The sequence below is a fragment of the Esox lucius genome, chromosome 8, assembly GCF_011004845.1.
Source record: "Esox lucius isolate fEsoLuc1 chromosome 8, fEsoLuc1.pri, whole genome shotgun sequence".
NCBI classification, from domain to species: domain Eukaryota; kingdom Metazoa; phylum Chordata; class Actinopteri; order Esociformes; family Esocidae; genus Esox; species Esox lucius.
In genome coordinates, this window is record NC_047576.1 from 43969 (window position 1) to 67740 (window position 23772).

Genomic DNA, 23772 nt, shown 5'->3' on the forward strand with positions numbered 1-23772 from the left:
TCAGCAGAGCACAAGCTGGTCCCCTCCAACTGACACCTGTGTGATACAACAGTCTCTGTGCCGCTTTAAGTTGAAAGGCTGCCACCCTGCTCTCAAGGTCCACCAGGCCCTGACCGCCCTCCCGGACCGGTAAAAACAAAACAGCCGCCCCCAGACGAGAAGAAGGCCACCAGCCGACGCTGTAAGTCCGCCAGCAGCCCGGCAGGGGGGTTAAGAACTGCAAGTCGATGCCACAGGGAGGACGCCACCAAGTTGTTAATGATCAGCACCTGTCCTCGGTATGACACCTGGGAGAGGAGCCACCTCCACTTCGTCAGCCTAGACACCACCGACTGAGCCACCCCCTCCCAGTTCTTTGTGACCCAACTCTCTGATCCCAAATACACCCCTAAAATCTTAAGCCCTTCCTTATCCCATTCCAACCCCCCAGGAAGCCCAGGAGGTACCCTGTCCCCCCATGCCCCACACAGCAATGCCCCACTCTTGCCCCACTTCAACTTGGCTGATGATGCCCCCTCATATACCCTTAAACATGACACCAATGCCAGGACATCCTGGTCATCCTTCAACAGGACTGAGACATCATCAGCGCAGGCAGACATCACCAAACCTGCCCTCAACCCCATACCTGGCATGGCCACCCCCTGCAGTTTCCTGTGTAACAGACCCAAAAAGGGCACAATAGCAAGAGTGTATAACTGCCCAGATAGAGGACAACCCTGACGTATGCCCCTCCCCACCTGGACTGGCCTACTGAGCCCCCCTCCCACCTTCAGCATACAACATTTTAACCCAGGACAAAAACTGCTCCCCACACCCAAATGCACCCTAAACAAATATAAGTGATCCACCCTGTCAAACGCCTTTTCCTGGTCCAAAGAAACCAGTCCAAAGGCCATCTTCGAAGACCCTGACAAATCCAACATATCCCTGATCAAAAACAAATTGTCTGTGATAGTGCGACCTGGCACAAAGTAAGTTTGGTCCACATGTACAATAGAGTCCAGTAGGGATTTAAGCCGATTGGTGAGGACCTTAGCAAGGACCTTATAGTCCGCACAAAGCAAGGCTACAGGTCGCCAGTTCTTCAGGTCGCTCAAGTCCCCTTTCTTTGGGAGGAGAGTCAAAACCGCCCTACGGCAGCTCAATGGCAACTCCCCAACCCTGACACACTCATGTAAAACACAACATAAATCTCGACCAATGAGGCCCCAGAATGTCTTATAAAATTCAATTGGCAATCCATCCAGTCCTGGAGCACGGCCAGAGTTCATCTGGATGACAGCTGCCTCCAGTTCACCCAATGTCAGAGGAACATCCATGTCACTCCTCTGTGACTGCGACAGTGTGGGAAGGTCCGGAAGCAATTCTTGGGAACATGCAGGATCACACATTTCAGCCCTATATAAATCAGAATAGAACTCCACAGCACGCTCCTGCATCTCCCCCACAACAGAAGACACCAGACCATCAGCCATACGTAAACAGTGCATATGCTTCCTTTCTCCACTCTGTTTTTCCAAGCCAAAAAAGAAGGAGCTGGGAGTATCCATCTCATTCAACATAGAAAACCTAGCTCTTACAAGTGCCCCCTTTGCTTTCAACTGAAAAAATGCACCCAGATCCCTACACAATTCAGGCAGGTTCAGAACCAGACCAATGGAGAAAAATACTGCCACCCCTGCACTACTGTTCGTACCATTGCTCAGCACCTGTGCCCCCTTCCACCTGAGCCCCCAATCCACCTCATTTACAACATCAGTTGCAAAAACAGGACATCTATATGTTTATGTTTGACATACTCCCCCAACAGACCCCTCTTTCCCTGGTCTCTGGCGCCATTTATATTAAGAGAGCCAACCCACAGAGCCTCCATGAAAAAAGAGAGGAAAAGGAGCAAGAACAAACCCCAGTAGTGAGAACCAAAACACCAACATGTTAGAAGCCCTTTCGCACCGCAATGACCCATTTCTTCAACCGGAAACGTTTCTTAGGTGAGAGGACACCCAGAACCTCAGTTCTCATAGCCTTTTGCACTGACCTCACAAATCTCACTGAGTCAGGAAAATGGGACTCCAGAACTACCTTCTTCTTACCCTTAGTATCAGTCAAAAACTCAGACAGCTCCCTTACCGTGTAGGTAGGGCCTGCATCCTGACTGGCTGGTAGCACTGAACTCAGAGAGCAGTCAGAAAAGGACATCTCCTCACACTCCCCTTCACCAGATTCCCCTACCTCCTCTTCTCCCTGACCCAATACCGTACTGACCTGCACCCTTTTCTTACCCAGGCCCTGCTCCCCAATGTCAGGTCAAATACCCAGGGACGCCAACACCTCCTCCACCACACCTTTCTTCACACCCGTTTTCCTCCTTGGAGCGATCTGCTCCACAACACCACCTGACTTGTGAAGGCTACCCTCACTCACACCCTCCACTAACACAGCATCCACAACCACACCACTCCCTTCATTCCCAACAATCCTCAGAGGAGAATCTCCCACCACAACCTTCTCCACTGCAACAGCACTATCCACCGATACCACAACCTCTGTATCATCAACAACACCAACTAACACAGTGGGCTGCACACCATCACTCAACCCAGCCACACTCTCCCGGGCACCACTACCCCTCACGGTCTGCTGTCCCAAACTGGAGCTAGAACCGGCCACAACAGGGAGATCCCCCTCCCTAACTACCGATTGGACACACAGCCACGGGCGGCTGCTCTCCCTGTCCTTGAATCCTGTGCGGAAACGCAAACTTTTTATGTCCCAGATCACCACATTCAAAACAATGCAGACTGTCTGTACCTGCGTACACGCCATCCCCACGACGGATTTTAAAAGAGACATTGAGCTGATGATCCGCATTATCAAGAAACATAAACACCTGCCTACGAAACAAGACAACATGCTTCACTGATTCTGCCCAAAACCCCGCCGACACAACCCAGTCTCACGGCATTTCGTTAATAGGGACACGAAAGTTAATCTACTGATTCGTCTTTATGGACACGAAATTCCCTTTTGTTTCGTGTCACTCAGAACGTCCTTCAATGTAATGTATTTCAATGGGAGGGTTTTATCGTGTCACTCAGAACGGCCTTCAATCTAATGTATTTTAATGGGACGGTTTTTTTTCTCAAACGCGGCTGCACCTCGTTTGAGAGCATAGTATTGTTTTTTCTCCATTGTTATTCATTTTGCAAACTTTAAGGGCTACATTAATCTAACATTTATTAAGGAGATTTTAATCCTTGTTTTATTGCTTTATAATATGTTGGCTACTCAACATTGTTAACCATCGTCAGTGCTTCCTAACAGTCAAAATATATATTAATCCTGAATGCGACTGCAGAGTTGAGTTACGGCTATCGCTTGTTTCTTTATAGAAATAACGTTACTGGTTTTCCATCGTTTTAATGTGTCAAATCTTAGAGTAACTATATTTCCCATGAGCCTTATCGACCGTTACTATGGTGAAGACTACAGATAAACCTGAGGACCCCCCGCCGATTCTCTTTTAATGATCTCCTCATCTTTTTTCAACACAAACGCAAAATTGTGCTTGATAATTTAACAATACTATGTTATGGCCATCAGTTTTATTAGGTATACCCATGATCATCAGCTTCCGTTGCTATGGAGACGGAGCCCGCCCGCTTTGCAATTGGGTGATTTCTTCGGTGATTTCTCATTGCGCTCAAACCACTTTCCAGGTAAGTTTCGAGGCTCGTAGAGTCATATTAATTAACGATCACGTTTTGCTTAAATGCTATAAAAATTGTTGTCTTTCTTTGCCATTATAGATTCACATTGTTTACACGTTAGGGCAACGATTTAAAGCCCGTCCAAGATTTCCACATTATCAGAAAAGAAACCTGTGAAATTAGTCTTGCTTAATAGCTAGCCAATTTTAGCATAAGCTAACAACTCCAGTTATCTAAGATAAGATGATGTCATTTTATTTCGATCATCGTGGTTCACGCACAACGTCACTGTAATGTGTCAGTAATAACAATGTTATAACTTGATTCTAACGTTATACAGCACATAACGCTGGCTTTAAATCTGGGATGACGAATCCCAGACACATTGGCTTAAAAAAAATAAATACAGGAAATAGGAACAACGTGAATATGTATCTATTTATCTTAGGTATTTATAATAAAATGGGAATCACTCTTTATTAGGGTACACTTCTTAAATTCTTATATCAACATGACACTACATAATAAACATTTTCTGTTCTCCCTGCAGATCCTGTCAAAACAAAATCACCTGTCCTATATATAAGATTTTTAAAAACCAACGGCACTTTTAAGAGCCAACCTCTATCCCTTTATTTTCTATATCTTCCTCTCTGTTCTCTATCTATATTTCTGTCCATCTATTCAATCTTTATCTATTGCTTTTTCTTTTCTCCCTGTCTGTCTTTGTCTACTTGTCTGTCTACCCATATTTGTCTGTCTGTCTGTGAGTCTGTATTTTACTGTATCATTTTGTTAAAATGCCATTGGGGTCTGTAAAAAAGATCTGCCCTTTTTGTAAGGGGGTTTTATATTGTGAACAAAAGGTGTGCTCCCATTGTAAGGCAGAGCAACCTCTGAAGCAGCGCCTTAAGAAGAAGCTTCAGAGGTTTGATGAGAAGCGAGAGAAATGGGTGGTTGGTCGTAAGAAAAACCACAACTCTGCATCCATCAAGGATGAAGCCAGTGTCATGGTACGTACAATTTCATACATGACAGTAAACTGTCCAGATCATCTAGGAAGTACATTCAGTGGTACCATTTGTTATTAGGTGAGCATGCCAGCAGCGCAAGGTCAGAAAGGCATTCTTTTTTGCCAATATAGATAAAGTTGAATTATTATTTTTTTAAATTATACTTTGTCCTACTTGTGTTATCAGAACCACTTTAAAAGTATAATTTAACTATTAACTTTGAAGGCACACGTACCGTAATTGTAATTTGTAGTTTTTATTTTAGTGGTGGTAATACAACCATAAAGTTATCACATCTTCACCGTAATACATCAAGTCAAGTCATAGCGCTTTTTACAATACAGATCGTATCAAAGCTGCTTCACAGTGATAAAAACAATAAAATACAGTTTGTTTCGTCCACATTAAGTAAGGAAGATCAATAGTATTGTTGAAAAAAATTATTAAAATATCACATACCAGAGCTAAATTTGAACACACAGTAAATATAATTGAAACTCATAACATATACAGGCATGCATTATGACAGAATTACAGAGGCAATTTAATAATCAAACTTTCTTATCGAGTAGATGAGAAATAACACATGAACTGCATTCACACTGTACTACTCAAACGCACTTTAAAATGTGAATGCGTCAACTGTAAATATATGCAGCATTCACCCATTTGGTCACGTAATTACTAAGGTTCTGCCTTTATTTTTAATAAATCTTTAGATTGTCATTGTCCAGTTGCACAATGGTTACATAATCTTATCAATGTAGGTGCAAAACCCGAGCTACTAATGTTACAAAAAGTAATATTTATATAAAGGGTACCCTCATGGTGTCAGATTCATCTTTTTGCTGTTTTTCTATATAGAGTGGTTTTGCTTCTAATGTATGAGCCTTTCCTGTTTGCACATAAATCTAAACTCACCATTAGGTTAAAAATCTTGAATGGCAGTAACCTGGATGCTGTCATTAATAATGTTATATTTTTTTAATTAATATTCTTAGATATTTTTTATGTTGTTTTTCTATGACTTTATACAACAAATACACAATTTTGTCATTGCAGCTTGAGAAACTCCATGCCATTGGCTACAAGCCAGTACTCCTGCTAGGAAAGGAGGACAAAAAAAAGAAAATTAAGTGTGAAATTGTAATGCCACGCTGCACACTTTCCACATTTGCCCAGGACTATCTACAGAAGATAGGCTCATTGCATGAATACCTTTGTGAAGGTGAGATGCATGCACTGTATCTTAAAGTCACAGTTCATAACTTGTGTTAAATCTTAAAGGAATGTCTCACCCCTTAAACTTAAATTCAGTCATTCTTTTTTTTCTGCTGCTGAATGCTTGTATGATCATAGTCTACTCTATGTGACGTCTCTACTAACACATTTAATGTAGACGCAAATGGGTAGAAAAACATAAATTATTCACACCTGGCAATTGATTATGGGAATTGAACTGTTTTAAAACAGTAGTTTCCTGCAACTTTCCTGCAGTTGTAGACATGTAGATTCTAAGTGTATTGAGCCCTGTTTGTATTAATAGCATGCAGCACACTGGTCTACACTGAGATTTGGCACCCATAGTTAAGTGCTTTAAAGCATATACTGTCAACTTTAGAATTATGTTTGGTATGTTTTTTGTAGGAGCCATATTTCATTTCTGTTTTCAGCCCACATACAACCATATTTTTAATGTTTAGGCACACTGACCACAGCAATTTTTGTAGGGACATACTAATTGAACATATTACATTTGCAAAGACTTGTTTTGGTCACTGGTTCAAAGAATCAAATGATAATGAATCTATTAAAACAATATCAAGGACAGTGCTAAAATGTAGGTCATTAAGGTAAATAACACAAAGAAAAAGAAAACCATCAAATGTTTGCTGGATACACCGCAAACTTACACTGCTACTAACTTTGAGGCATAAAGCCAAAAGTTTTTTAGCGCACCCAGTCCAGTCTTAACTGAATCGTTTGACCCAGACTGTAAACAATTATACTTGTCATTTTTTGAATAGATATTATGAGCACTCTGGGTTTTATTTTACTGACTTAAAGATATATTGTATTGGTTATCGTCATAGAAAATCAATCAAATATATTACAGATATCTAATACATCCAGTAGACTCTCAATAGTTATCCTGCAATCAAAAGTGCCTTCTAATCTGGTTGGGGAAAGTCTGGTATATATTATTCAAACACAATTACCTAACAGTTAAAACAGGTACAGATCAAGCTTATGGTTAACCTCTTTGTTTTCAATAAGCAAAACACAACACTTGTTTAACTTGCACAGGATGGACCCAAGATTCCAATGGCAATGAGGATCAGCTGATTACTCTGCAGCTCATACCCTGCGAGGCGAGCCCCACGGGGGGGCAGGTGGAGCAGGCGAGCCCCACGGAGGGGCAGGTGGCGCAGGCGAGCCCCACGGAGGGGCAGGTGGCGCAGGCGAGCCCCACGGAGGGGCAGGTGGCGCAGGCGAGCCCCACGGAGGGGCAGGTGGCGCAGGCGAGCCCCACGGAGGGGCAGGTGGCGCAGGCGAGCCCCACGGAGGGGCAGGTGGCGCAGGCGAGCCCCACGGAGGGGCAGGTGGCGCAGGCGAGCCCCACGGAGGGGCAGGTGGAGCAGGCGAGCCCCACGGAGGGGCAGGTGGCGCAGGCGAGCCCCACGGAGGGGCAGGTGGAGCAGGCGAGCCCCACGGAGGGGCAGGTGGAGCAGGCGAGCCCCACGGAGGGGCAAGGTAATTAGAACAAATTTAAAGAGTTACAGTTTATATTTGTAAAGGCCAAAAGTGTTTGACCCATGGGTTACCTTAACTTTACTTGACTTCCAGTCTTTTTCCCCCATAGAGCTTGATGCAGGTTAGGGCTCTTTTCAGCATCGACATTGCAATGTGTGCATGTGAAATAGTCACAATGCCAATAGTCAAGTAGGGGAAATGAACTCAAACACACCATGCTATAACTTTTTTGCTGCTTGATAAAGTAAAACTCACAGGGTTCTCATTTTCAATGCATAATTTGCTAGAACAGTCGATCTGACATTACATAATTAGATAGATAATAGGTCTATCTGATTCTGTACTAGGGCTGTTGGAAGGAATTTTGTGAGTCTATTGTAAATCTAAAAGTTAAAAAAGTACCATACCATACCATCATCTTCTGCTTATCCGGGGCCGGGTCGCGGGGGCAGCAGTCTAAGCAGGGATGCCCAGACTTCCCTCTCCCCAGACACTTCCTCCAGCTCTTCCGGGGGGGGCAGGTGTAATGCCAATGAAAAAGTACTACTAATCAAATGTTGAAATGACTAGGCCAAATTTTATTATTGGGATATAATATATTATAATAATGGGAATGTCAGTGTCCCATGGACACTTAACTTAACCATTCTCCCACCCCTTGCGTTCCCTGAAAAAGTTAGCGCAGGATCAGCTCTTGTTGAAACAAATTAGGATTATCACAAACAGGATGGACATAAGTGAGAAAATGAAACACGTGGAGTTAATGGAGCAACCTTAATTCAATCGCAATAAGAATGCATGTACTTTACACCTATTAATACATGTACTGCCACACTTGTGCAACGTTGTGATCTTCAAGTATTTCAAATAATCAGTTAAAGATTTATTTGGTATATGAGTAATTTTCTTTCTCAAAACCCACAGCTGTCTTCACAGGGTCAGCCAGGGACACAGTCACAAGTCGCAAAAATAAAACGTCAATTATGTAAATAATGTTTTTCCGTCCTTTGGATGAGACGTAAAACCAAGGTCCTGACTCTCTTTGGTCATTAAAAATCCCAAGGTGTCCTTTGAAAAAGAATAGGGGTGTAACCCTGGCATCCTGGCCAGATTTGCCTATTGGCCTCTGTCCATCATGGCCTCCTAACCATCCCCATATACTGATTGGCCTTATCACTGTCTCCTCTCCACCAGTAAGCTGGTGTGTGGTGAGCGTTCTCGCGCAATATAGCTGCCGTCGCATCATCCAAGTGGGTACTGCACATTGGTGGTGGGTGAGGAGATTCCCCCTTCCATATGTGAAGCACTTTGAGTACCCAGAAAAGCACTATATACATGTAATTAATTATAATAATTATTATTATTAGGGTAATTATTAGTGGTTCTGATAACTGTTACCATAGCTCATTAGTCAATCAGATTCTCTTATAAGTAAATTAATTACTTAAATAGAATTTAAAGGGGACCTATTATGCTAATTTCCAGTTCTATATTTTTATTCTGATACTCCACTAGAGTAGCTTTGCATGATCCTTAAAAAAGTCCTTATTTATTTTAAAGGTTGGGTAGGTAAGAATTGTCTAAAGAACTTTTTTTCAAATTGGTTTGAACTGTCTTTATATACCAATACATAATTAAAATGTAAGTACTTTGAAAAAGAGAGTATAAAAAAGGAGTGACTATAGTGTATTTAATCTTCAAAAAACACGGCTCATTAGGCCCATCCGGGACGAAACAAGTGATTGGCTTGCGCAACTGTCACTCTCCGCTGCCATGACACCGCCGCTATTACTGGCTCTGCCCATGTGCGCACAGCCGCGCACCCGTTTTAGGTGGGAGTGAATGGAATTAATGAGCTGTGTTTATTGAAGGTTAAATACACTAGAGTCACTCAATTTTTATACTCTCTATTTAAGAGTACTGGCATTTTAATGATGTATTGTTATATAAAGACAGTTTAAACAAATTTGGAAAAAAGTTTTTTAGACAATTCTGACCTACCCTATCTTTAAACTGGTCCTTTATGCAAACCCTGTCTGAAACAGGTAATTTTTGATGGAGTATTCTGAAAGCCTACTATGATTACTATTCTAATGAGCCCGCACATGATACAAAATGTGCAGACAAATTAAACAGCGTGTTTGCACACACATTAACTGAAAGAGAGGATGGTCTTTTCTCATATTTCAGGGGTGTCTAGACACACCAGGGACAGATATTTATATTGAAAAGACATTACAAAGTGCATTTTGTCTAATTATTGTAAATGTGTTTTGTTTTTTTCTGAGTGGAGATATGACTGGACTGTAATCTTATATTCCACAGGGGTACCAAGGCATATGCCTGAAAGGAAAAGGCAACAAAAGAGTAAGTGCATGTAAATGCAATGATTAATACTTTGTTAAACATTGCAACTTAACCCCTGTTAATTTGCTTTAGTTCAATTGCTTTTTTTTTTTTTTACTACTACAACAGACTAGTAGTCACAATTTTATTTATTTAATAAATTATTTAGCAAACGCTTTTATCCAAAGCCACTTACAAATAAATACAATATTTACAATACATGCAGTCAAATCAACAACAGGGCAACAATATGTAAATGTCGTGACCAGTCCAGCAAGTCTTGCGTAGCACACATAACCATGATTATTCATAATAGATATAGAATAGGAATGATTAGTATTATTGAGATTAGTACAATTGACAATCTATAAAATCCAACATGCTTAATTAGTCAAATTTGACCAAAAAGCATTGCCAAGTAGTAGTAGAAGCAGTGGAGTATTCTTAGTTGTGAGCTGTGGCTTAGCAGTAGTATGGTTATTCAAGCAAGCATACCACATTGGAACCAAGAGTAATTTGGTTCCATATTATATATTTTGATTAGTGATAAACATCACTTGTCATCCTTGCAGGTCTGGTCACTTCATAGTTCTGTTTATTTTGTTTCTAATCTAACTATCTAAGAAATATTTGAAATGTGTTTTTGATGTTCTCAGATTGCTCCTACCACACTCGCCTAGAGGTTTTCCCCATCAAGAGTGTATTAAGAGAAAGAGTGAGAAAGGTTAGACAGTCACAAAGGACCTGCAGAGTGTAGGCAGTATGCAGAGTGTAATATAGGATTTAGAAACTTCCTTGTGTGTTGGCAAATACATATTATACATACCATAATTGTTAGGTAGATACTTTTTATGTGTTCAGTCTTTTTGAATGACAGTTTATGAAGGAGTGTCTACTGAAAATCAGTGAAACTCAATGCCTATAACCAGCCTTATGCTAAGAGTGGATTTTATTTTTTTGTCTTTTCTTACATTAGGGCAAAGCAGAAATGCTGGTTGACTGGGAGCCCTGTCCAGTATGGTATGTATTATTCTGTTCTTCTGCTTTATGAATTAATGCATTCATTATTTATTTACTTAATAAATAATTTTTATTTGCAAAAAAATTGTTTTCTTCTGTTTTAGCTTAAAAAAGTGTAAAGCACACATCATTACCGAACATGTCTTTTATAAGTATAAGAGTTTCATTTTCCATTTATGAAGGACCACCACCATTAATGCATGAAAATAAAACTTATATTTATAAAAGACATGTTCGGTAATGTTGTAAGTTTATTGGAAACCCCAACCAGTAACAGAAAACAAAAGCCTTCTGTTTTTAGTGGAGAGCAGTGGGCCCATTCCTGGCAGCCAAAGGATTCACTCCAAAATAATGAAAATAAATAAAGTGTATGTTTAGAACTCTAAACATTTTTGTTTCACCCTATTTATTAAATTGTTTCTGTGCTGCATTTGATCTCATATCTCATCTTTCTGTAGTACTGAAAAGGGGAACATCTCCAAGAATTTGACCTGGAGTTTAATCTCAAAAGGGAATGTACTAGAAATGTACTTAATCCAACTCAATCTTCTTTTTCAGATGTTATTCAAAAGCATGATTTTCATATTTCCTAATTATAAATTGCACTGTTATTTTATTACAGTTTACATGTAATTTGATTTCATGTTCTGTTTTCTGTTCTTTGAAAGTGAACTTAACCTCACAGTCCACTGTTAAGAAATACAACGTTATGGCTTGTTTGACATGAAGCTTAAATGTGAAGTTCATCAAATAAGACTGACCTTCATTATACTTGCATATTATATAATATATTTTACATTGTCTCTCTCACTCTTACTTCAAACTCATCTGCTGACTGGGTGTTTTATGTCTTAAACCAAATGTATTTTCATCTCAACCCTCTTGAGCCAATCGTGTCATACAGTAGGTCCCTCCACCGTTGTCGTCAGGAGGATGTCTTGATGTGGTCCAACTGCCAAAGACTATATTGTTTCAATTTGTTATGCACCTTGTCAATAAATTTTTTGATCACTCTTTAAGCCTCTATTGAGTAATTAAGCAATAAATAAGCATTTGGCGTATTTTCACTTCTATTTTTGTTAATGAACACACTACAATAACACTTGCAAAAGATGATAATTTTAGTTTTTACTTTTCCATACATACATTTTATTCAAAACAATATGAGGATGAAGTGGTTGAGACAAAAGGAACAGGCTACATTGAGCATATTTATATGTGGAATTTGTTTAACTTTACAAGTGTTTTTTTTATTTTTTGTTCAGGTTAGCATATATAGTTTAATCAGTGCTCTCAATTTTTATAAAAACATTTGGGGTAAGGTTGCATTTGTTAGGGGAGGAGCCAAACAAATTATAACAATTGGTGAATCTGATAAACAGAGTAATTCATCCAAATTAAATAAATTATTTTAGCTTGTAGAATTGAACAGTTTTTTGTCTCTAATTAAAAGACAAATATAGATTTATTGTGAAGGTCTTGATCTGGAGAGTAGCCTATATCACACATTTTGGATATTAGGATATTGTTTGCATACTTATTGCACCTAATGCTGACATATTTATAAGTGGCAGTTTATTACATTCATCAGGTGGTAAATCAAACATTTGCAGCCCATAATTAAATGAATTATTAATTAATAATGTTAAATAAAACGTGAATTTTTTTTGGAAAGTTGCTCTTTGAAAGGTAGTATATTTACCGCCGACAATCTCTAAATCATGTTCACTGTAGCCTACCAACTAAAACCACAGATTTTAAACCCCCCCCAATCATATATAAATATATAGCATAAAGTATGTTTCGGCTGTATGTATCTTTCTTAATATAGAATAGTAAAGACACATTTTTATAACCCTATTCGCTATGAACTACAAGTATGGTGATTGATTTATACACTTTGTAAGAATTTCAATGGTGCGTCTCTTGTGGGAATTGTAGTTTATACTGTTTTTTTTCCAACTGCTTACACACAAAATCTTTTTTATGTCACACGATTTTTTAACACCTCTCATTCAAAGTGCAAAACTACACGCCACATCTCCAAAACAATAAACTATTTCTCAGCCTTTGACTCAGTTTTCAATTGCATAAAACACTTTTTTTAAAACACTACACACAATTTTGTGTGTGCAGTTTTTGGAAAGCTTTGAAAAAAGGTGAAATAGGAAAATGTGTGCAAGCAGTTGGAAAAAAACTGTAAATAGTGTACATTGGAGATGACCCTGATGGTTGTTCTACAACTACAATAACAGTCAAATATACTCAATGACCTGATAGCCTTGCGATCAATTTAATCTTTACCATTTAAATATAGTATAATGTATGTTTCAACTGTAGGAGATTGTTGATATAGTAAAGCTAAATTTTTATAACCTTAAAACTAACCCTACTCTGGAAACTGGAAGACCTTCAAGTATGGACACTGATTTTTAAGCTTAGTAACAAGTTGAATGGCACATCTCTACAGGGAGGAGCGTGCCTATGTTCCCACAGGTCTTTGTTCCCACAGAGGGTTAGGGTTACCCTAACCCTAACTAGCTGTAGTAGTGTAGAATAGCTGTAGTGTAGAGCTGTAGTAGTGTAGACTAGCTGTTGAAATTATAGGGAAATGTATAAACACTATACTCAATTTTGAAAATGTCCTAGAAATATGGGATCATAGAGTTCCTGACAGATTTCCCTTGACCTTTTGGTGACTTGGCACTTTCTGCTTAACTGTTTGGGGGACTGGGGAGTGTTAAATGCGGTATTAAAATGACTTCCCTGCTGAAAAATCCATCTAAAACCAGCCTAAGCTGGTTGGCTGGTCTTAGCTGGTTTTAGCTTGAAGTAGCTGGTTTTAGCTGGTCTCCCAGCCTGACCATCTAAAAAAAAAACTCTAAAACCAGTCTGATAAACCAGCTTATGCTGGTTTTAGCTGGAATTTTCAGCAGGGTTGGCTTAGTTTTATTTTGAGAAAAATATTTGAAATTAGAAAAATATTGAGAGAACAGGGCAGAGGGAACATATGGCTGTGGGAACAGAGGGATGACGCTGGCACAAATCTCATCTGAGACTGCTTGTCAATTTGCCCCCCCCCCTAATCATATCAATTTCATCAATCTGTTGAAGGTTCTGATTGCTGTGTGATCAGTTTTGACTCTTTGTGTAGTGATTTCTAAATTACAATATTGTGTAGGTAATGATAAATGGATGTGTGTAAAGTTTGCAGTGTAAGTTTAACAAATCTGACTCGTGTCAAAACTGGGGAGTGGTGTGTATAGTTTGGGGAAAAGGGTGTGCTTTTTGATAAACGGTGTAGTGGTTTTGAAATTTTAGTTCAAATCCATAGTTATAGTGTTTCAGCAATCGAGACAAACTGTAACATATACAACTTAGATACACATTACTTATTATGATAGATCTTGTTTAATTACAAGCAAGGTTGATTATTTGAAAATAAGTAAAAAGATATGCATTAAAGTTATTAAATAATGCAGTTTGACGTTAAACAGAGATTCATCTGTTAAACAGTTTATCTGTAAACAAGATTCCACAGTGTGATGTTTTTTTATCAACTATAAAAATATAAAATATTGTTTTTCAATAACAAAGTATGGAAAAGTAAAAACATAAAATATTCATCTTTGGAAATACTTTATTTCTTGTCTTTCACAACAATATCAGTGAAAATACCAAATACATATTTGTCAAACAAGCCATAAGGTTCTATTTTAAAACATTGGACTGTGAGGTTAAGTTCACTTGAAAAGCTCCAGCAGAACAAAGAATTAAGTCATCTGTCAACTGTATAATATACAGTATAAAGTATAATAAAAAAAAATGTAAAAAAAATTATGCATCTTTGCAGTAATATAAAGTTACACAAGTTATATAATAGACTCAATCAAGTGATCCATAGGCAGCCTCCTTTGGGGTAAAACAAAATGTCGTAGACTGACACAGGCACTGTTGCTGCACCACAGAATAAGTGAATATTGAGAAATGAAATCAAGAATGAGTTCTTACATTAAGGCCTGAATGTGATGATAGATAAATTGTCATGAGGTCACCAAAATCATGTGCTTACAAGATTTCATGGCAATCTGCCCAATTAGACAATATTCAATTTTACATTCTGGTCTAATGATTGTGCTACAGGGAATGTCATAAGGTCAGCATGAATCATTGATCAGCAAATTACAGAAATCGGTTTATAACATTTGTTGTATGAAAGTCAAAAGTTTGGCCTAACGTTGGTGCAAAAGGAAAGGTCACAGGGTCACCACAGTCAAGGGGAGTCTCTTTTTTAGAAGAGTATACACTTCCCAAATATCATATGAGCCCAGTAATTACATCTGGTAATATCATACATGCAAAGTTGAAATTTTTTGGCTAAGATTGGTGCACCTACACTGAGAGGTTTTTCATTTGCAATGAACTGTGCAATGGGCTTACTAAATTGCTTGGAAAATCTAAAGACACAATTCAAATTTTCAAAAAGATTTTGATGTGGTTAATCAGCATACTAATAATACACAGATATAGGGCAAGTCCATTTTCTTCAACATAGTCCTTCGTGCAGCTTTCATCTGGGGAAATACAGAAAAAAAAGCAAGAATTAGGATAAGAGGGTAAATTTTAGCTGTTTTAGAATAAGTAAGGTGTGTAAAGCATTAATAATATACACATAAATTATTAAGAATAACAGTAACAGGTGGTTATTACAAAAACAAACAAACATACATAATAATAAATATATTACCTAAATTGTGTTTTCCTCTTCATCCTCACTGGTGTCTGGACTACTGAGGCCACTTAGATTTTCCTCTTCAACATGTAGAAGGACAGAGGCCTCAGGACCTAAGGCAGTCTTGTACTGTTGGAGGACCACTTGGAACCTTTCTGACACCTCTGAAAGTCTTCTTCGTAAGAGACAGCAAAGTCCCTCATCTCCCAGGTCTACGTCTCAAAATACAAACGAGATTACATTAAAGACTAACTATATTAAGATTTTCATAAGGCCAAAGAACTTAAATGGAGTAAAAAGATATCACCTCTCAAATATACATAGCAGGATGATTGGTTTTCATTGGTTGCAAGGTTTTCTATGTTGACTGGAGGAGATGATAATAATAAGATTCATCTTGATGTTATGCTAACCCCATGTAACACATCAGGACACAAATTCCAATGTTAAAATTATTTTGTTCATTTACACTTTTAAGTAACAGCCATAGTACAACAAATCTGCACATCTTTCAAGCAAATGTGTATCTTTATAGCCTGACTTGTTACCATAGCTACAGTAACAACTTTAATCCCTATTTTATGTACATGCTAAAGGACCTCGGGAAAGAGAGCAATAACCGTTCTACTCCATTCAAGTTCTGTGACTGATGTGTTTTTTGTGTGTGTGTTTTTACACATTAGATGGACAGGGTTTTAATTAAACTTACCCTCCTCAGCCAACTTGTTCTTGAGAACCATTGACAGGCTCTGCAACCATGTGCAGTGTTGTGCCATCTCCAAAACCAAAACTCTTGTTTCCTCATGCAGTCGCCTTGTTAACATCACTTGGTCGTGCAGTCGTTTCTTGATTGAAATGTTTGCTAAGAATCAATAACAGTTATATGTATACATGAGACAATCTTGCATAATTACTACAAACATTTACTTTATCAAATTGATACATAAGAAAACTGAAAATACACCATTAAACTAAATTAATATTACAACACTCAATATGTAACATGCATGCATTAGTTCAGTATACTCTATAAAGCAGAACTGAAAATAAATTCCTGTGAAGCATCTACAAACAGACATACCATTGCCATGAACCTCCCACGGCCATATTTGAGACACAGTACTCTCTCCAGTTAGGGAATGCTCCACCAAAGCTACGTCAATGGTTGTTGCCGATTCTAGTACAAGATTATTGTATTTCTGTATCTCCTGAAGAAGGAGTTTTTTGTCTTCTGCAAGCTTCCTTCGAAGGCGATGGCGAAACTTGCTGCTGTCTAGAAAGACATGAAGTACAGGAGCAGAGGTTTTTGACAGAACTCTTCAACAAGAAACAAAGGTCCAGTGTGTAACATTTTGGGAGGAATCTATTTGCAGGAATAACTAACACACACACACTTTTCATGATTACCTGAAAATAATAATTGTGCATTATTACTTTAGAATGGGCAGTTTTTTATCTAAATACGTTCCCCTTCCACGGTGGCCGCTATGTTGCACCTCTATGTTTCTACGGAAGCCCACAATGGACAAACAAACACTGGGTTTAGATAGTACCTCACACAAGCTGGTTGCAATCGTCAAATCTCACTGATAGATACCACTAAATCCTACAGACTGGTCATTTAAAGAACACATTTCAATGATTGAACTGAACTGTGCTACTACATTTTTTGCCAATTCCATGTTGGTGGTATAGGATGCATACAGTAGCTTGAATTTATCAACCTATTATATTATATAGTTGTACCATTCTGACGGTAGAGGGTTCGCTTCCGGTGCCTCACACTAAGGTAGAGTCCCTCAATTGATTGCTGAATTCCTCTGTGTGTTGTGCCTTGACTGGCACTAGATGTATCAGGTGTCTCTGTAGAAGAAATAGTGAAAGCAAATTCCCTGTTAAAACAACACAGAACCGTTTTTCTGTTTGAATTCTATGTAAAACCTTTTAATCCAACTTATTTAAACTTGGAATATGCACTTCCTACAAGGAACTGGAATATACGAATAAACCTGACATAAATGTGGCATCACATTAGATGATGATCCGCCTAATATTTTTTGCTGCTCTTTAATATCAAACATACAATGTAGATAGTAGAAAGGGATGATTGTTGTTTCTTTTATCTGGTCATGCTTACCACCAGCTGCCCATTCCTTTACATCAGATAGCCACTGTGACACCACTTCATCTGTGCAATCTAGCTCTGTTTTTAGGTCAGCTAGCCTTGCAGTCTCATCATGGAGTCTCTGACAAGTCTGATGAACAGTGTTATACAATAATCAGGATTAAAACTTTGTATGATTGACAACAGGCCAAGTAAACCCAACAAAAGTACACACAACACAATTAATAAGAGACTTACCTTCACATATCGTGTGGAAAGTGCCTGATGTAAAGAGAGATTTTTTTTCTCGTTCCACCCCATTGCATGCAAGGTAAGCATGTCCACCCGTGCTGTTTAAAGCAAATAATGAGGTTATGATGATCAATCTACATAAAAGTATACACAAATATTGCAAACTCTGATCACCTGCTTTGGACATATATTTGGTCGTCAGGGCACAACGTGAAAGGTAACTGTTAACTTGCTCCACCTCCTCACCAGCGGTTGTCCCTGCTCCTCCTTGGTTCCTGCCACTCCCATTAATCTGTTAGTAAAGGGTGGAAAACATTGAATTACATTTAATTTATATAGCCCAATATCACAAAACACAATCTGCATCAAAGGGCATTACAATCCATGCAAGAAATGGTTATGCAAAAAGACAAGATAATATAGTGTAGCTTAACTTCAATTTCATATTATTAATGTGCTTGTAAATATTACAAATGTACATATGATGCCAAAATATTATACACACCTCACACTTAGTAGCATGGGCTCGAGCATGCATTATACTGAGAAAGGGTTTCATAGTGGTTAGCTCCTGAAGAGCAGGAAGGACACTAGCAACTTTCTCCAGGTATGGCCAGTATTTGCATGCCACGTCCATTGCGAAGAATTGTGCCTTGGCTGGCATGAGCTCCTTTTGAAGGTACAGAGGGTAGGCAAATATCTCCCCCCTGTACATATTGAGGGCTTTCAAAAGGAACCCATGGCGACACACAGCAACCTCCATCCCCTCTTCATCCAATTTTGAAGCCCTCCTTGACGTTTCCCTCGCTGCTGTCCATTGGGAGTCCCCACATGTGCCTCTTCCCTGTGTCTATATCAAATAAAAGCAATGGTGTCATTCAATATATGGCATTTATTCTCTCAATTTGATTTTGTAATTGTTAGGCAGAAGTAATTGATGTGGGGGTTACAATTATTATTCTAACAACTATTTTGTCAACTTGCATTTTTCACTGCTTTCTGTATGGTGTCGACAAATCTAGACACCACACTGTCTTCAGCCACAAAGAGCCCCTCAAAAAAGCCAGGATCATCAGAGCTGAGGAAGAGAGAAAATCAGAAAATCCATTAATGAAATATATGAAGTAAGAAAATAAATCAATAAAAAGACTGAAAGAAATATTACTTTCTGTTTCGGCGAAAGCGATATAGCTTTCTATTTCCATCTGCTGAAACAGCCAGCATTTCTGGTGTGCAGGCTGGGCAGGTGAAAGGAGCACTACAGCAGAGCTGGTCTTCCTCAAATGATGCATATGAAAGCTCTAAGAAGCTGCGCTGCAATGCATCGCCGTTGATAGGTCCAGACTGGAAAATATATAGAATGAAATAGTATTTGTGATATTGTCTGCTTATGGATTTTTTTAATTTATAAAATGATAATAACATTTACACTTACTCTTCCTCCACACTTAGTGCGATGCTCCAGCAGCTTTGCAAAGGCTTGTCTGGAGAATCCCGGAGATATGATCTTGAGTTCCTGAAGCGAGCTCAAGAGGTCAAGTGTATAAAGTGTAGAATTGGTGACGGAGGCTGGCCAATATCCACTTCTTAGGAGGTCTTTAAAGTCAGGGGTCCATTGCTGCTGGCATGTTTGACATTCATACAGTGGCTGATGCAAGTCAAAACGCCCTTGGAACAAAAAAATTATTACAAATATAATACACATTTACCACATACTTAATTTTACAACACTTAAAGCAATTTTCTACTGCATAGTACGGTACGGCTCTCTTGTGGCGCATTTCCACTGCATGGAACGGTACGGTACGGCTCAGTTTAAATGGTACCTGGTCTGTTGAGGTTCCAAGCGTACCGTACCGTTACTAAAACGTGACGTGAACACACTGCAGATCACTGGTTGGTCAGACAGAATCGTCACTGACACGAGACACCAACCGGCTAGATTTAAATAGCCAGTAACAGCCACCGCTGTAGCAGCTGTTTTAAACTACTTACTTGATTTAGCAGTATTGTTTTGCAGCCATCCGCCTCATTTGAAACACATTTCTCCGTCTTGCAGTTAAAAACCTCCACATGCGGAGAATCAAGAACATAATCCCCTCGATAGTCTTCTGTGTTGTGCATTTGAAATGTTTTGCGTTTCCGATGATGTCACGGCAGAGGCGGCGCCCACTCTGAAGCGGTACTAACTGCAATGGAAAAGCAACCGAGCTAAAGCGAACCGAGCCGTACCGAATCAAGTCGTACCACGCAGTGGAAAAGCAAAGCGAGCCGAACCGAACCGTACCGTACCGAGCAGTTTCATGCAGTGGAAATGTGCCATTAGTTCATTATGCACAGTTTTAATGATTGAGAGACATTGCACAAGTTCCTATAATCCCACATTATATAATAATATTTTATAATATATACATATTTTCTAATTCACTAAATTCCACACTGCTGTGTTGATTGGACATCATGCTGGAAAAGATGCTAATAATTCTTTTCTTTGTGGAGGACAAAAAAAAATATCTGTCTTTGTTTCAGTCCATAACAATATCATGTGCTATTCCATATGTTTTGACACTTCTGCAATTGTAAGCACAATGCCACAGCACACTAGTGTGAAAAACATCTAATCTACAAAAAAAAAGAAAAAAAGAAAATATATATATATACCATTGATGGTAATTAAAATCACTGGTTTGCCTGGTAACACAGTGAAGTTTGTGCCACCACAGGAGCAGTCTGCCACCTTCACAGTTGGCAAAATGCAAGCTGGCAAAAAGAAGGAAAACCAATCATTTAGATTATTTGTAACTGTCTGCAGACACACATCGAACAGCAAAATGAAAGCTTTCATGAGAACGTACCTTGCTCATGTGTGCAGTATCCATCTTCCCCTTTGATGATGCATGTGGTTGGAGGAATGGATTCAAAAAAACCATGAATCACGCATTCCCTGTTGTGGAGTGGCTGTTTTTTGTGATGCAATACATCACAGTCCCCACAGAACCACTCCTCAGGAAGACACTCTCTGCACCTAGGGTGAAAAGAAAACAATATTATAATATAATACATTATTTCAGGTGAATAACTCATATAAAGTACTGTACACTCTATTTACGCTATTTCACTTTTACTAGGTTTGATTTTATTGTATAGGATTGCATAGTGTTTTGCACTGTCACCACCTCACAGCAAGAAGGTCCTAGATTTACTTTTCTCATTAATGTGTTTTTCATCTGGGTATCTAAGTCTTCTCCTATCCCAAAAACATGTATCTTAGCCTATAAAGCAGAGACTCAGCAAACCTACCCTGGGTAATTGAAGTTTGGTATTAATGAAAACTAACCTTATAACAGCAGGCTCGTTGCAAAGGCAACACAGGGGATGACCAACAGCCTCTTTTGAAATAAGGCATTTTAGGTGGTATGGTCTTGCTTCTTTCCAGCGCTCCGAGGCTTTCTGCTGCCGAAAAGACCATGATGATGCAGAGCTACTTTGAGGCTGAGCAGCAGAAGGACATGACGCCAAAATATCAGAGAGCCTCTCCATATTTCTTTCTGTAAAGAAAATACAAAAATAAAGCGGTAAGGGATAATTTACTGTAGATAAGGAACAATTAAATGTCAACTGATCAGTATTAGAATAACACTTTTGTTTATGTATTGTACATGCATAAATTCATCACTGTGAATTACCAAATTCCTCTTGAGGATTTAGTTTTGTCGAGGTTGCAGTAAAAAGAACCTCAACACTGGATGACAGGGAGCACTCAAACGTGGGATATGTGGCTGTAAAACAACACATAGAAAAATAAGAACAAGTTAGGCCAGTCACACTCCATTAATGTTCTTCTTTTCAACCTACAGTATAAACTGAACAATTTATGAAATTAGAAATATTTTTGTTAAGTACTTGGTAGTGTCTTCTACAATAGTGTCACTGAAAGGTTTATCTACTTTTTAATGTCTTTTTAGATATTTAATTTTTTTTAACTCTCAATAAGCAATTACATTATTCTAATTTGAGTTGGTCCAACATTGTCATAGTAAATTCCTACAAATGTCAAATAATTCAGATATAACCTGTAGCGGAGGCATGGCGTCGGCCTCCTCGCCTTCCCCTCGGCTTACCACGTCCTACAGAGAGGTGTGTGGAGGGTCTCGTAAACGTTTTCTCTCATCAGATGCTCTCTGTGTATTGGAGTGAATATTTCTTGTAAGTAAAAAGTACTGTAACGAAAAGGCAGGTAACTAGTGAAAGGAAAACACAAAATAGTGTGTTAGTAAGGTGTTGGACAGCTTAAATGAGCCTTGGAATAGATTATACAAGTATCTGTAGCTCAGAAAGAGTGAACTGCATATACTACTATTATTATAATTATTATATTCCCTTTTTAACACATGTCACAGAGCATGGTAGGATGCATCATGCAATAGACCTGTATTAAATCTTTTGCACTCATCATTCTTACACATTCCTAATCACATTTTACTTTAATTTGTTATGTTCAAGTATAAAATGATTGAGGTGTACAAAAACTCTAACCTTGGCTTCAGCTAAAATGTGTGCATATTTCAGCTCCAGAGCCATGCGTCTCCCCTCTTGGTAGTGGTTCTTTGAATCAAGTTTATACTTGGTGGCCATTGCAATGCAGTCAGAGACAGACAGACAGACAGACACACAGACAGACAGACAAATATGGGTAGACAGACAAGTAGACAAAGACAGACAGGGAGAAAAGAAAAAGCAATAGATAAAGATTGAATAGATGGACAGAAATATAGATAGAGAACAGAGAGGAAGATATAGAAAATAAAGAGATAGAGGTTGGCTCTTAAAAGTGCCGTTGGTTTTTAAAAATCTTATATATAGGACAGGTGATTTTGTTTTGACAGGATCTGCAGGGAGAACAGAAAATGTTTATTATGTAGTGTCATGTTGATATAAGAATTTAAGAAGTGTACCCTAATAAAGAGTGATTCCCATTTTATTATAAATACCTAAGATAAATAGATACATATTCACGTTGTTCCTATTTCCTGTATTTATTTTTTTTAAGCCAATGTGTCTGGGATTCTTCATCCCAGATTTAAAGCCAGTGTTATGTGCTGTATAACGTTAGAATCAAGTTATAACATTGTTATTACTGACACATTACAGTGACGTTGTGCGTGAACCACGATGATCGAAATAAAATGACATCATCTAACTTAGATTACTGGAGTTGTTAGCTTATGCTAAAATTGGCTAGCTATTAAGCAAGACTAATTTCACAGGTTTCTTTTCTGATAATGTGGAAATCTTGGACGGGCTTTAAATCGTTGCCCTAACGTGTAAACAATGTGAATCTATAATGGCAAAGAAAGATAACAATTTTTATAGCATTTAAGCAAAACGTGATCGTTAATTAATATGACTCTACGAGCCTCGAAACTTACCTGGAAAGTGGTTTGAGCGCAATGAGAAATCACCGAAGAAATCACCCAATTGCAAAGCGGGCGGGCTCCGTCTCCATAGCAACGGAAGCTGATGATCATGGGTAATGCTGGAAACAAATAAAACTGATGGCCATAACATAGTATTGTTAAATTATCAAGCACAATTTTGCGTTTGTGTTGAAAAAAGATGAGGAGATCATTAAAAGAGAATCGGCGGGGGGGTCCTCAGGTTTATCTGTAGTCTTCACCATAGTAACGGTCGATAAGGCTCATGGGAAATATAGTTACTCTAAGATTTGACACATTAAAACGATGGAAAACCGGTAACGTTATTTCTATAAAGAAACAAGCGATAGCCGTAACTCAACTCTGCAGTCGCATTCAGGATTAATATATATTTTGACTGTTA

General features: G+C 38.7%; 2 protein-coding genes across 6 annotated transcripts; one reads left to right on the forward strand and one right to left on the reverse strand.

Moving 5' to 3' along the window:
- Nucleotides 1-3623: 3623 nt before the first annotated feature.
- Nucleotides 3624-11560, forward strand: LOC106023726 (ribosome-binding protein 1-like). Its single transcript, XM_034293676.1, has 9 exons — nt 3624-3722; nt 4580-4726; nt 5789-5954; nt 7034-7480; nt 8405-8458; nt 9803-9847; nt 10483-10550; nt 10803-10846; nt 11148-11560. The coding sequence occupies exons 1-9, from the start codon at nt 3624-3626 to the stop codon at nt 11209-11211; spliced, it is 1134 nt and encodes a 377-aa protein (XP_034149567.1). The 3' UTR covers nt 11212-11560.
- Nucleotides 11561-14492: 2932 nt separating this feature from the next.
- LOC105009293 lies at nt 14493-23573 on the reverse strand. Of its 5 annotated transcripts, none has more exons than XM_034293667.1 (19): nt 23364-23573; nt 22471-22557; nt 22008-22115; nt 21621-21713; nt 21272-21482; nt 20790-20959; nt 20596-20694; nt 19370-19602; nt 19100-19278; nt 18919-19012; nt 18440-18784; nt 18181-18226; nt 17941-18032; nt 17716-17833; nt 17325-17441; nt 16660-16851; nt 16288-16440; nt 15594-15796; nt 14493-15420 (listed from the first exon to the last, which is right to left on the reverse strand). In XM_034293667.1, exons 5-18 carry the CDS (start codon nt 21472-21474, stop codon nt 15594-15596), a joined length of 2244 nt encoding a protein of 747 aa, XP_034149558.1. In that variant the 5' UTR covers nt 21475-21482; nt 21621-21713; nt 22008-22115; nt 22471-22557; nt 23364-23573; the 3' UTR covers nt 14493-15420. The 5 variants fall into 5 exon arrangements, with proteins under 5 accessions (XP_034149558.1, XP_034149557.1, XP_034149556.1 ...); XM_034293666.1 differs by having other exon boundaries at nt 15594-15790; nt 18109-18226; XM_034293665.1 differs by having other exon boundaries at nt 18109-18226.
- Between the last annotated feature and the right edge of the window lie 199 nt (nt 23574-23772).